The sequence below is a fragment of the Glandiceps talaboti genome, chromosome 7 (assembly GCF_964340395.1).
Source record: "Glandiceps talaboti chromosome 7, keGlaTala1.1, whole genome shotgun sequence".
NCBI classification, from domain to species: domain Eukaryota; kingdom Metazoa; phylum Hemichordata; class Enteropneusta; family Spengelidae; genus Glandiceps; species Glandiceps talaboti.
Window position 1 is genome coordinate 14625100 of NC_135555.1, and position 15588 is coordinate 14640687.

The 15588-nt window shown below is 36.1% G+C and overlaps 1 protein-coding gene across 1 annotated transcript; it reads right to left on the minus strand.

The window, feature by feature from the left end:
* Window positions 1–2698: 2698 nt before the first annotated feature.
* On the minus strand, window positions 2699–15365 carry LOC144437539 (uncharacterized). The gene is made up of 18 exons (XM_078126487.1): window positions 15207–15365; window positions 13809–13951; window positions 12890–13012; window positions 12586–12660; window positions 11791–11885; window positions 11252–11365; window positions 10784–10873; window positions 10550–10586; window positions 10013–10149; window positions 9550–9661; window positions 9009–9085; window positions 8567–8633; window positions 7812–7906; window positions 7317–7393; window positions 5890–6116; window positions 5277–5424; window positions 4739–4812; window positions 2699–4389 (listed from the first exon to the last, which is right to left on the minus strand). The coding sequence occupies exons 2-18, from the start codon at window positions 13903–13905 to the stop codon at window positions 4331–4333; spliced, it is 1704 nt and encodes a 567-aa protein (XP_077982613.1). The 5' UTR covers window positions 13906–13951; window positions 15207–15365; the 3' UTR covers window positions 2699–4330.
* Between the last annotated feature and the right edge of the window lie 223 nt (window positions 15366–15588).

Genomic DNA, 15588 nt, shown 5'->3' on the forward strand with positions numbered 1-15588 from the left:
ACATAGACCCTACAATAGTTGTCTGATGATCGCACAATGCGTGAAACTCCGAGTTACAACCAAGAAAGAGTTCCAGTACTACCAAAACTATATATATATATATGGGGGATTGCGAATTAGACTGAAGAGGTTCATATCCGTACGCCTCCGATAATTAGCATGTGCTGAGCACAATATGAATGTACATAACCATGGCAGTATAGTAGTCACCATATGAATTAATGTCTATCTTCTACGAGACAGGAAATATGCATACTACTTGGCATCAAAGTGAGCCGAGAAGGCTGCTGATAAAAACAAGGTACAATATGACATAAAAACACACGAAACCATATTGGAAGTTTTGGGAGATTACATACCAGATTAGGTTACAACTGAGTCATGGGTTTCAAAGAGTGGGTCGCAAAGTTGATTTCTTATATGGCTTTGGTTGTTGTGATCATGCAGAACAACATTTTTTTTATAAATCATGAACACGTACAACTCACACATGAACAAGAAACAAGTTCGTGTCTCAACCTTTATTCAAATAAAAAAAAGATAAAAAGATAGTAATGATCCATCTTCAATGATTAGGTTCATTAAAAATAATCCTACAATGCATTTATGCTAACCTATGACCTTTGTATATAATTATAACAACCTAAACTGTAACCCTAATGTTGGTCCGAAGCCTTCCTCGCCATCCATTGACTCAGTACCGATTATCCTGCAAGGGAAATGGTAAACTGAATGTTGTCGAGAGATTTATCAATGTCATCAGAAGACATATTTTATTATTTGATAGAACTATCACCATAAACCTTTTAGTCTTGTTCACTCGCAATACATGGCAAAATCTATCATGATCACGTCATAAAGTAAATGTCACAACTTGCATTCAAAAATTTCTTTCAACAACGTACCATTTTTGTTATATGATTATGAAATTTAAAAGGAGAAGGGATATAAAATGCCATACATAATTTTGTTTGAATTAGGATGTCAATATTTCATAGTAAAGGCTCCTCAGAATATACCACAGCATGGGGTATTTTTCAAAACTGTTTGTATTTCTTTATATGTTGATCGACGTTACTCTATGTCTCGTTCGGTTGGAAGGTTCCTCAATAGAAAACCACTATAGGTAATATATCAACCGAAGTTTTGTTGAAATGATGCATGAAATTAATTACATATATTGAAACCCGTGAAGTACAATGTATCTCGGACCACTACTGTAACGACTTTATTGTACTTACGTGGAGGTCTTAGGCCACAATCATTACAATCCGATCCATAATTACAGACCGTCGTAACTGGATTCTGGGCCACCATCATCACATACGTAATCATAACTTGTCTCACAAGAGTCGTTACAAATGACTAGAATGAATTATACAAATTAATTGATATTTGATAAACGTGATTAAACCAGGTCATACAACTCTATTCACACTTTTGTTCTCTTAGACTATCTCTATCGCTCTGCAAAGATAATTGTATCTAAATGTGATTAATTCTGGTCTTTCATTAGATGTAAAGTCTGATAGGCCTGCTTAGTAATATTATGATGCAGTACGGAAGCGTATTAGTGCCAAGTTGTAAGGAAAAAATAAAATTTCAATTCTCGTAATTACGACTTTTTTCTCGTAATTACAACTTTTTTCTCGTAATTACGAGTTTTCAATTCTCGTAATTACGACTTTTCGATTCTCGTAATTACGACTTTTTTCTCGTAATTACAACTTTTTTCTCGTAATTACGAGTTTTCAATTCTCGTAATTACGACTTTTCGATTCTCGTAATTACGACTTTTTTCTCGTAATTACGAGAATCGAAAAGTCGTAATTACGAGAAAAAAGTCGTAATTACGAGAATCGAAAAGTTTTGAGAATTGAAATCTCGTAATTACGAGATTTTAAATTTTATTTTTTTTCCTTACAACTTGGCACCAATACGCTTCCGTAGGTGTGAGAGTCTCAAATGTCGGTAAGTAATTTTAAGTTCCAACTGCTGTCTTAATGAAGAAGACTTTGCATAACCCTGTAAACTGAAAATCATCAATGTTATGGTCAGTATCCGAGTTGTTGAAGTGTTGAGCTACAAGAGTGTCATTATTTGACCTGATGATGTTGTAGATGTGTGGGCCTTCCTCTATCTATTTTCTTTTTTTTACACTTTTATTGTAAGCCAGCCAGCAGTACTGAACTTCTTTTAAGTTTTAACATTAGTTTTATTGGCATCAACATTTTTTGTCTTGGATCCACGCAGTTAATTTTGTGTACTCTACATTCTGTGTTTTATTTCAGAGTGACATATCGCTGGTCTTGGTTTTACAATTGTATTTTATAGTCATTATTTCTATGCATTTTCTCTCACTTTTGACCTAGTTTCATTTTTACAATCGTGCCTTCCCTTTTTACATATGTCTTTAGATTTTTATTTATTATCCACTGGTTTTTTATTCGTTTTTATACACCTAAGGTGACAATATCAATCTTGATAAAGTGTAGCATTTGTTTCTCCGTGAATGTATCAAAGAGAGCAATGAATAATAACATGAAACAGACTTTGGCCCTATACAGATTCTTTTGATCGATTGCAACGAACTATAGTACATACATATTTATACCATGTATTAAAAGTGCAATTTTAAGGCATTATAAATTGCAAAAGCATTGTCATTTTCACACTTCAACAAAAATTACGACATATATTTGATAGTGACTTGTTTATTTTAAGTATCTATTTGTTGTTAGAGACAACTGCACATCACGTACCACCAAGTAAATATTACATCTATTTTCCAATTTGGTATCGTTATATACATTCAACTAACACACAAAATACTATCTATAACTGCATACAGCTCCAAAATACAAACCATCACCTTAATACATTGTTTTTAAAGAAGACTAAATTTATACTCTCTAAAATACTGAATACGCTGGTCCAGGACTATATAAAACTATTGCTCTGTTCAACTTATTTTTTGAGCAATTCTAAGGTAACCAATGTAATGTCAAACAATCAAGTAACTAGATGTGTACATTTCTATTCAGGGTTACATTCATGCAGTTCAATTATTTCAAAATACGCCTTGGGCACACTTTATATTCATAAGTTACTTTACATTTAAGGACGGCGGTAGATAACCATTTGTAAAATTTGTATACCGTAGTTTATGATTCGTCACTTTCAGTTGGTTTCTCAAAATTATATACAAGTGGATATAACAGTTGGTCTATTTTCACTTTAAACAGTTTAGCAGTTGTCATTGCATCTTTACAATGACAATGCAATAACTATGCAATGTTAGTTCTGTTATGCTTATTTACTAAATGATTGCTGAGATAGAATTTAATAAGTTTAGTTTATTTACCAATGTAATAATAATAAAAATTATTCTTAAAAAGATACACATACAGAATAAATGGCAAAAGGGATCAAGAAATAGCAAAGCTAGTCAAGCTTGTATCCCCTTAGTGACTAACAAGCACACTCGTACTTGTAGGTGTATATATTCGATGTTCAAGATTGCCATAGAAACTATAACAAATAAGAAACATAACAAAATGACAAAGCACAACAATAACAGTGGAACAGTAAAATTGATACACAATTTAACATTGCATGTATGGTACCTGTATAAATATATTACTGGCATATTAATGGGTCAATATATATATTTACTTTCAAAACTGTTACAGTACAACATGTATCAATAAGCCGTTTTTCGTCTCACGGGAAATGTCACGAGATCCCGCGACAGCCATTGCAATCATAGCAACCTCACATGAGGGTGGTCAAGCTGAAAGTGTCAAAAGCTTATTAGCAACACTATTCATCGCACATGGCCATGGCGAAAGCTTTCCCATGATCACATGTTTGACAACCGTTGTTATAACTTTCTTAATTAACCTTGGTCACTGCAACATTTCACTATCGAAGCTTATCATGATTATGTATTCACAGTTTTTCGTCTCACGGGAAATGTCACGAGATCCCGCGACAGCCATTGCAATCATAGCAACCTCACATGAGGGTGGTCAAGCTGAAAGTGTCAAAAGCTCAACACTATTCATCGCACATGGCCATGGCGAAAGCTTTCCCATGATCACATGTTTGACAACCGTTGTTATAACTTTCTTAATTAACCTTGGTCACTGCAACATTTCACTATCGAAGCTTATCATGATTATGTATTCACAAGGAAACCATGAATATTTGCAGTAATTTGATATACTCTCTGAAAACAAAATGTAAATGTGGGTATGTGAATAGACTTGGGAATTTTTTGTTTATGAATTGGAGCGTGACTCATTTTTTCACCAGTGTAACAAGTTAATTAGAGGAATAACGATTTCTCAATTGCAAGAAGGAGATCGTATTCTTCTTTGTCCATTGCTGAAAAAGACAAGAAAGAAATTCATAAAAATATTTTTTTTTAAAGATTACATTATCGATAATTATCATACAGGAGCATGCTCTACAATGTAAAACAAATACTGTGGTACTAGATGTCATCTCTTCCAGAAAATAAATATTACAATCAAAATAATTGCACCTCTCAGTGTTGCAATTTATAAAAGATGATGAATTTATCCAGCTGTATGTGTGTGGAGAGATCATTTCATTTATTTACACTTTGTGTTTGCAGTTAAAGCTTTACATCCACAATGTTTATCAGCCCTCACTCCAAAACAATATCAAATGACCCTCTTTTTTTGCATGGTACAGAATTTTTTGAAAGTACCTTCTCGTTGTATCTGTCTTGACCTGTTTGTTCCCTGGTTTACTTGATTCATCGCACTTAAGTTGAATTGGTAACTAAGATGAAGAAGAAAAACAGATTTATCTTAATTAGTACTCGATAGTAGAAACGTGTGTGTTGTGTAGGGTGGGGGTGGGGGTGGGGGCCGGGGATGATTGTGGAGAAAAAGCAAGTCTGGGCGTGTTTGCACGTGTGTTGGGTAAGTTTATAATGAGCAAGTTCAGTGCACGCGCATTAATGCCCATGTGCATGTATGTATTATCTTAGCTGCATCTCTATATGATAAGGGAACCCTGAAAAGCCATTTTCAGCATCCTGCACTGTACAGCCACTCCGAAAAAGAGTTGAAAAATAGGCTATAACGCTCAGAAGTGGTTTGCTGTATGTACACTGGGGTAAGGATTTAAGGGTGATAAAAAATCTAGTTACCTCTTTGTTTCATTACATCTCGCTTCGGAATTGTGTGGCCATTATTTTAAGAGGTTTGAAACGCCACTTCACAGAGTCAATTTTCCTTTACCTGTATTCGCCCACTTTAATAGCTATGGAACCATGTTGATTCTTCTTATAAGTATCTTCTAGTTGTTTAGCAACGTTTTCATCAAACATCCTCCATTGATTGCTATCATCCTTCCATCTCCAGCCAATAACCTGTCCTCCCATTGTACCTAGTATGGGGTACATGGCGACAATATTAATTGAAAGAAAGGTCAAGTCAAACTCACTTCTGCCTTTTTAGTACACTTGTATTGAATACAGTTCATTATTACGATTTTGGGTTATTTACAGTTGTACTTTACACGTGTTTGTTCATTTGGGGGATTTCTTGCAAGAGTCTACGGGAAAATCTCTGCTGATGATATCACTATCACATTTATCATAGTTTATTTGCCTTGCCAATACTACGAGTATCAAGATACAGTTTCTTGTTGTTGGTGGTGCTTCATCAGTTCGAGTGATGATTAATCGAGTGTGTGGACAAAGACGAATCTTACAGTACACATTATAACATGCAACTAAAGTTCCCGAGAAGATAACTCAATGAATATTAACAATTATCAAAATTTTACAATGTAAGAAAATATCATTCTCTCTTAATATTTCTAGCACAATATGAATCAATATATACAAACCTGCTAGAATCGCCATGTTCTTTGATTCTTTTGTTTTATGCGAAACCATTGGCTTAGCTGTTGGCAGAACCTGTATTCCACCAATGGGTTTTCTTGATGCAGGCGCTATTGCAAGAAGATTACGTGACTCCATAACTTCAAATCCATTATCATCGCCATCTGTGATTTCAACAACTTCAGGTCCAGAGGTAGCGGCCATCGTAGTGGGTTCACTGGCACCACCCGTACTACCGGGAAGAAAATTAAAATCTGAAATGGCAACTACCTCGATCTCATCGAATTGCAATTTACGTTTGATGTGAACTATATCGAGCGTTTGGAACACACGCAGCTAAATTTTGGTAGCAAATGTCGTGAGTGCAAACTTGTTTTAATGTCAATGAATTTGTTATTTATAATTGTTGTATATTCACTTTGATGATTTATTTTAGAATTGATGTAATTTTTGATGTTGGTTGGACACTAGTAGACGTGCTTGGCACCTGTTTGTCCATTTCCTTTACAGGCTGTCTTAAGTTGTTATGTTTGGTATTTTTATTGTTTGTTTGTCGCTAGAGTTTTGGGTATATGTCTGGTCTTTCTGTCCTGTTGTAGTGAGGTGGTTGTAGTCTATGCAATTGTACATGTTACATTACTTTTTATTGGTGGACGTGGTCATGGTTGCTAAGGCCAATTGTGTCAAAAGATTTGGAAGAGAATCTACAGTATAACACTTCTAGAGTCATCTCACCAAGTTTCAGTCTCATTGACAAAGTACTTTTTGAGATATAATTTTTTTTACCAAAATTCACATTTTTACACCTAATTTGCATACTACTTATTAGATCATTATATGCTTAATACTTCTTCGTCTGTACACCCACAGATGCATCCCCCATTAAATTTCAGCCCAATCTGCTGAGTACTTTTGGAATGAAAGATTTTTGACCAAACATACACATTATTAGCCCTAATTTGCATATTACAGAGGGAATCATTATGTCATAAACAAATCGTAATTTACGTTCCCCTAAGAATGTTCTCACCAAATTTCAGGCCAATCTGCCCAGTAATTTTGGAGTTTTTTGACCAAAAATCACATTTGTTGACCAAACCCACATCTTTGATACGACCATTTTCATTTGAACAATTTCACAACTAGACACCCGAACATAGCCATTAAATATCAAAGCAATCGGTCCAGCAGTTAAGTCGTTTACACACACACACACACACACACACACACACACACACACACGCACACATACACTTAGCAATGCCTATAGTACTACTAAACCTTATCAGTTCAGATTTGCTAAAAATCAATATTCCATCCCTGTCTTAAAAGTATTATATTAGCATCCAGCGTCGGTATTATTAGTGACAAAATCTAAATAAGCTAATACCAAATACATTAGCCGGTGTATATGGAAAAATGAAGAATATACCTGGATACTACTTTCAGATCATAGAAGCCATCTTTGCCATGCCTATAATCAGCCTTTGTACCATTTGGCCACCGAACCTGAACAGAGGGACACGGAACAGTCACTTTTTGTGCCATCGTTTTCATGAATGTTACTATAACAGTTTACAAATATCATTTTCTTATATTTTCAAAAGTTAACTTTTAATAGTAAAAGATTAAATTAGATATATCACGTGGCCGTCATTAGTCACAGACCTGGTTACCCTAAATCACAGACATACATATACCCAGTACACCTTGGTTCGTGACATAAACAAAATTATTACGGCAAATAGGTTGGCCGCGATCGGTCACGGACCAAGGACCCACTATTTTTGTTTACCCATTTCTGCCAGCATGTTTCGAAGGCATGCGCAATTCATCGAATTTAAATCTTAACCAAAACGATTCTAATTCAGCAACCGTTACCAAACAAATGCTTCTTTGAGATTTAAATGTATTTACATTCCCTTACCTGTACAAGACCTTTGTGCGGACCTGAATGTACTTTATAAATAAAACCAATATTACCAACACCACCATCTTGGTCGTCCCATTTCCAATCTTTGCCTACAAATAAACCATGATGATTTTTACCATAGTAATAAAAGCTTCAAATAAAATGCCACAGTGACTTCAACAACTTAATTCCTTTTAAACACAGACTTTAATCATTTCAGAGAGTGAGAGAGAGAGAGACAGACAGACAGACAGGCAGGCAGGCAGGCAGGCAGGCAGACAGACAGACAGACAGACAGACAGACAGACAGACAGACAGACAGACAGACAGACAGGCAGGCAGGCAGGCAGACAGGAAGAGACACATAGACAGAGACAGACAAACAAACAAAAACAGAGACAGACACAGACACAGACACAGACACAGACACAGACACAGACACAGACACAGACACAGACACAGAGAGAAATAGATGGAGAAACATTTGTCTGGCTTTGTCTGTCCTTTCATCGACTTGGCGATGGGATTTAATACTGAGATATTGCACTAAGCGTCAAGTATACTCGAATAGTATACTTGTATACCCGGCAATAAAATAAATTCGCATACGATGCATGGAATGACCTAAACCAACAACTTAGTAGTACATAGCAATTCACTGTGACCTTCCTGTGTGAATTTGTATTACCATTTTCAAGATTCTTCCCAGTCAGATACTTTGATATCATACTTCCTATTCTCAAATTAGGCGAAACATTTTCAACACTTGCCTCGTTGCACTCTGACACCAACTTTGATGTCTTCCCCTGGTTTCAACACACGTTGTTCATCAACTATCTATTGTACAAGGAATGCTCATCACGTTAGGTTAATGTATTCATATAATAAATATAAACAGTCTGGGTACAGTTAAAGGCATCATTAGCAATCAAACCTGTATAAAAGTCAGGTGTGTTTAACATTTATTCGTTCATGTTTGGATCAGAAATGAGCACGTCGGACTCCTAGTAAAATTGTGTCACCATTTAACGTTTACAAGACATCGAAGTTGAACGCAGTATACATTTTACGATAAATGGTCGTTTTGCAAACACAGTGTTGTAAAGATGAACAGTGTGGCTTTGACTGATTAAACACTACAGTTAAATTAGTAAACGTTATCACAAAAGAGTGGAAAAGTAAAATTTATAAATGGTTACATTTTAGATTTACCTTAACATCGTGTGCGTCTTCTGCTCCCCATCTATACTTGTTGTCATCACCATGATCCCATTCTACGTGTACCCAACCTATCATATGAAAACAATGACTGTACGTCAAAGTCTGGTTGTCCAAATACAGTGAGTGTTTTATCAGATGTTTTTTGTATTTCAGTATATAGAATGTTATCTGATCATGATATTCTTCACTTTGCACCTAATATGAAGTCACACGGACCACTATCATGATTATGATATTTGTAGCATAGTATGGAGGGAGGGATGGGTAACGAGAGTTGGTTGGTTGGTTGGTTGGTTGGTTGGTTGGTTAGCTGGTTGGTTGGTTGGTTGGTTGGTTGGTTGGAAGCGTACATATGTTTTAATGGATGGGTGGTCGTCTGGATGGGACAGGGATGTTTGGATAGGTGTGCAGTTGGATGATTTGATGGGAGCGTGGTTGGGAAGATGGATGGATGGATGGATGCATGGGCGGATGTATGGATATATGTCATTTGTCATAAAAACCATATAATGAATATATAGCACATAATTACCTTCCTTATCATGCTCGATGACAGTCCCAACTCCATGTTTGTCTTGGTCTTTCCATTTCCAATCCTTGCCTCGTCTAACTCGACTACCAAGTGGTGGTTGGCCTTTTACTTCCTGGTTTTACCAAAGAGATCGACAAGCTTTATTCCTAACCACAATTATCATATTGTCTTATTACAGAATATTATAAATATTTTACAAGAAGTGTTTGGACAGCTATATCTTACTGCAATGTTTCATTTACAAATGGGTATTATGATAAGACGTGTACACACAATAACTTCAGTGATTCTTTATTGTTTTGTTCATCATTCTTGAAAGTCACAAATATTTTCATTGTTGTTATTTTTAGTTTAAATATAAACCAATCTTCACTCCAAGTCTACCCTATACACAGAGTATGTATAGAGCGATGCACGAATCGACCTCTGTTCACAACGAAAATTAATACAATTCAGATGTTACCCTGTTTCCCTCGCCACCCATTCCCATCATGCCCAGCAACATTCCAAGCATGGCTTCTGCCTCAGCTTCTTCCACGGCTTCACCGAGAGCTTTCATAAATTCACGAAGTACTAATAAGGAAGTTAGTTGCTCCATATCTGTTGGTATGACCACGGAAATTATAAAGCTAATAAATACTAATATAATGGCTTCGAGATTTACTGTTGGATACACATTCTCAATGAATGGATTAATGTCTGACACCCTGCTGCGGGAACAAAAAGGTGTAGTTGTCATACACGCAAATAAAAGTATGTACATAGGACAACACTATGGTATGTCCGTTTGTATAATTATTATCTTCTTATGCAATAAGATTAGTGAAATTGGCACAACGCTTTGCATTATCTATACGAGTACCTCCAACCTCTATGAAACACAGTGGCAATTCCAACGGTTGTGTATTTGTGTGCATGTGTGTGACAGTGTGTGTGTGAGTGCGCACGTGTGTATGTGTGTATCTGATATGACACATTTTTAATACAATGCTAGACTTACCGTCTGCAAACTTGGCAGCAAAACGTATGAGAAGAACCTTTGGGAAAAAAGAATGGTAGATTTTTATTTACTTCAGAGTCAATGGAAATTTCTGATAAATTCTCTCTCTCTCTCTCTCTCTCTCTCTCTCTCTCTCTCTCTCTCTCTCTCTCTCTCTCTCTCTCTCTCTCTCTCTCTCTCTCTCTCTCTCTCTTCAGTTTCCATCTACTACATCGTATAATACATCTTCCTTACCTGCCGTTTGAAGAAAGTACTTAATTCCTCTACATTGTCCACCTGTACGAACATACCATTGGTTAACTTAGCTACAGCACCCAACAGTTCCTAGATGAATATCATGAAATAAATTAAGTAACATTTCCATAAGTATAAGACATAACTTTGTTAGTTTCCATTTCGTCTCCATTTCTATCGTTGCGATGCATGCTTTTGATTTCAGTCTAGAAGACGTCCTTTCAATCAGAAGTTAACCTATGTCTTAGTTTATAAAGTCTAATTCCACTGATCGTGGTGCAAATTTGAACTATCAGTGACTGTGTTTGAAAGATGAGGAGAGCTTTTCCAGAGATACATATGTATGTATGTACACATCAGCACAGCATAAACTTGTACCTTCGGTAAACCACGTTGATTTCTGTTGATTTCTTAAATCAATCAAAATGACGTCTGTGTAAAGATTCACGATATATACAGAAGTCTTACCGGATCGCAGTCACCACACCCAACGCAAGCAATTGGAATAGAATGGGGAAGTCCGACTTCCTTGAACCCAACAGGTCCAAATACAGCAGCCGTCTTAAGCACCTGCATTTTAGCCTAAAAATTAGTAAAAAACACTTTCTGTTTGTCACAGTACAATTTTATGATTAACGATCATTCAATGATATTGTAAAGATTACCCGGGGGAGGTTACCGATATTCTTTTTAATGGATTTGACCCAGTATCGCTACCAATGTCTTTACTGGTAACCATCATGATCAAATAATTGTAGATGGTGGATCTTGAATTCACAATATAAGGTTACTGTTATAGAAAGTATACTGCAGGTTGGTGAATTTAATCATATTGAACGTAACAGATAAGTTGAAGAGTTCATTTTGGAATGACACAAATGTTGTACATCTGACATTTCTCAACTCATGTTACATTTTACATGTTGAATTAATGGAACGTAGTCCATCCTAGGTTGCCATGGCAACAAAGATGATTTGAAAGACAAAGTATTGATGCCATTTTTTACCTCGTCAGATTCGCCTTTATCGTCCGTTGGTACGCCATCCGTCATGAGAATGATTCTAGGTGCCAGTGGTTTACCTGCCACCTTTACAACGCCACCTATTGACGACAAGTGAAAAAACCATGTATTTGTTTTTAAAGAATCTTCAAATTTGTAATAATCATGCACACCGGGCCACACAAAATAATCCTCAAATAAAATAACCACACCATAACTGACTCTGCATATGAAACGTTACCTTTGTGGTTTGGGTTTGGGTTTAGTGTCATAGTCAAATTTGAAGCGTGGCTCTATTTTATGTACTATTTTTTGATTCATCAATACACCACACATTTCTTTTTGGAAAATTTCTAAACTGATAAAAGGTGTGTACTATGATTTTATTTTGGTGATGGGAACTGCTCCCTGCGATTTTCGTTTATGCAAATATATACATACAAAAACACAATCTCACATTTCTGCGGAAACCCATTCAGGTTTTGGATTATGTGACATGGCTATGCTGCACACTCTATATCATGTAGCTGTGGAACTGTCAAAACCTGTCAAAAGTCAGTCCACAGGCTATACCGGAGACAAAAGGGCTTGGCAAACATAACACCTGCAGTTTCATGTGAGTAATAATCATCATTACTCCTGGAGTCATTACCCCGGAACTCTAACCACTACACCACGGTGGGTCGGTGGAATATTTCAAACTACAAAAATTGTGTTTGATAAATTTCTAAATATACCAACTAACCCTTCAAGATTATCTATTAAAAGTTCACTACAAATAAGAATATTATTTTGGCTTACCGTGTTCAATAATTTCTTGCAGGGCTTTTAGTAAACCATTTGTCATAGGAGTACGACCCCCGGCTTCTAAACTGCCTGTAAGCAAAGAAGAAAATGTAGTTTATTTTAGTTCAAATGAAGCACTATATCTATATATACCCATAGAGATTTTGAAAAGTATATTCAAGTTCATGATCAATTATGAAACACTATGTTTGACAGGTCATTTTTTTAAACACGTATCCGGCAAAGCTTGAAATAAGCAGTATCCACCTTTATTGTTATTTTGGGATGTACATATTTTCTTAGCCTATAACTTACTTACCAGCAGCTCGCTTTACTTTGCTATAATCATTTGTCAATGGCTGAACGATTCTTTCGTTTCTACCAAATTCAACCACGCCCACGTTTTCTTTAAGATTACATTCACTGGCTGTTTCTTGTACACCTGTGATAAACAAAATCAATATAACTGAATCTACTAATGGCAGTGTGGATATTTTAATCATCATCATCATCATCATCATCATCATCATCATCATCATCATCATCATCATCATCATCATCATCATCATCATCATCATCATCATCATCGTGTGTTCATACCCATGTATGAATAGAACATCTGGATGCAAATGGATTTGTTGCTTATTTTCACTTGTGAAAACTTTAAATAGGAAAGCAGTAATAACTTTACTAAAACTGTCATCATTGTTAAATTAAATTAAATATGAATTCTTAACTATACGGAAATCGTTTTAGAAGCACCAAATGTCATAGTATAGGTTTCTACTACATTATAATTGTCTAACTATCCAGAATGGAAGTGATGCAGAAAATATAATAAGCGATAGAGAAATAAATCAGTCCATCCCTATACATACGGAGAACTACCCTGTCAAAAAGATGAAATGTCTGATTGTTAACACTTGGATCCAAATAGAAAGAAAGAAAGAAAGAAAGAAAGAAAGAAAGAAAGACACAGACAGAAAAAAAGAAAGAAAGAAAATAATGAATGAATGAATGAATGAATGAATTGATTAATTAATTAATTAATTAATTAATTAATTAATGAAAAGCTAGTCATCACCTAACTAACATAGTATCACAAATACAGACGTATTCAACATAGATACCTTAAGTCTACCTGCATATATGATAAAACTGAATTGGTTGCCGTGGTTGTGCCTAATGCTATAAAGTAAAATGAAAACATTCAATCTGGAAGTTCATTTGTATCTTACCATGTATAAAGTTTTCCACTGCTTTCTTCAACTCCCTCATGCCACGTCCAGCCATACTACCGGACGTGTCAAGACATAGTATTGTATCGAGTGGCATTGTGACAGTGAGGTCAACTCGATCAGCCTGACCTGGTTATCCAAACCTAACGATCAAACCAGTCAATTCATAATATAATTTATGTTTATGGTATGTTGTTTTAGTGTCGATGTTTGTCATCATATGATGTTCTAAGAGGTTGAAGGTCATCCAATGTAAATATTATATCCGTGACGGGTAGCATATGGATGAACTGTGTGCTCAGTGTGTGTAGGTTGTGTCTGTGCGTGCGTGCGTGCGTGCGTGCGTGCGTGTGTGTGTGTGTGTATGTGCGTGCGTGTATGTATGTATGTATGTATGTATGTATGTATGTATGTATGTATGTATGTATGTATGTATGTATGTGTGTGTGTGTGTGTGTGTGAGCGCGCGTGTGCGTGTCTCTGTTGGGGGGGGGGGGGTTCATCCCTGTATGCATTGTACCTGAGGTGTAGATAACGAGTTTATATGCCAATGCAATTCATATTGGGGCCACAGAACACTCAATATGTTTTTTGTCGTAAATTATTAACAGTTCTTGGTGATATATATATGGCGCGATCGAGGACAAATTGTCATTTTTAAATCGCCGGATGGAGCTGATTCAAGAATCATCGAATGTTCCCCTTAAAGTTCTCCTACCACCATTCAGGCTAGCTAACATACATAAATTATAAATTCAATGTACACGATGTCGAAACACGATGCTCTATCTACGTGCACACGTACACTTAAATGCTTATCTCGAGATTAACCACCTATTGATTGTACATGGTCTGTGTACATTTCCTCCACCTCACTTAATCTGCCACCTAAATGCTTTACAAAAATATAGAAAATTTCTACATGGCCTGAAAAGTTACTCAAAATTTATCTTCGGCAACATCAAATTTGCCGAGCTGTGGCTCGACAGTTTACAGCTACAGTGCCTACACAGAAATTCCCATTAGCGGCAAGTCTGACTTGTAAGCACAAATGTTTGCGTCGCTGGCAATACATTTTAAAGTTCAATTGACTGTAGTGTTTATTTGTAACTTCCGGGGTCAAGCGTTGACCTTTTTTTACCGAGATCGAAGGCTTGACAAGAAATTTTTAATACAAGTATTAACACTAGATTTGTATGCGTCGAACGCAACTTTAGCGCAATTGGGAAAGTGTTCCTTTATATCTGTCACTTTTAGACTGGTTTGCTGTTCCAAGTTTTCCAGAATGTATCGAATTTAAATAGGAATATATAAAGAATACGTAAACACACGGCATTTTAAATCCAAGACGGCTTTTAAATCCCTGGAACAAACTCTTCACATATTCTGCAGTCTTACCTGAAAAATCGTGTGGCTTCAAACTTGAAATTTAGCAACTATTAACGCTGAGAACATATATATATCTCCTCAAACATTTCATAGCAAGTATATCTTACATAATCAGCATTGTTTTGAGAAGTACGCACGCCCTGCCTTCCATATATTTCGTCACTTTTGTGGCACCTGAACGCGGAAGTATGAGCGAACATAAACGTCACGCAATGATTTGCTCTGATTGGTCACCATATTGAGGCGCCTACCTTATATGGGAGATTAGTAATGAGTTCGTGGAATCGGCCCTGTAATACGCAGAACATTTAAGTGAAAGTAAAATTGGGGAATGGCAACAGATTAGCACTCATCATCGAATCCGGGTTGGCTATATTTCGACCAAGTGTTC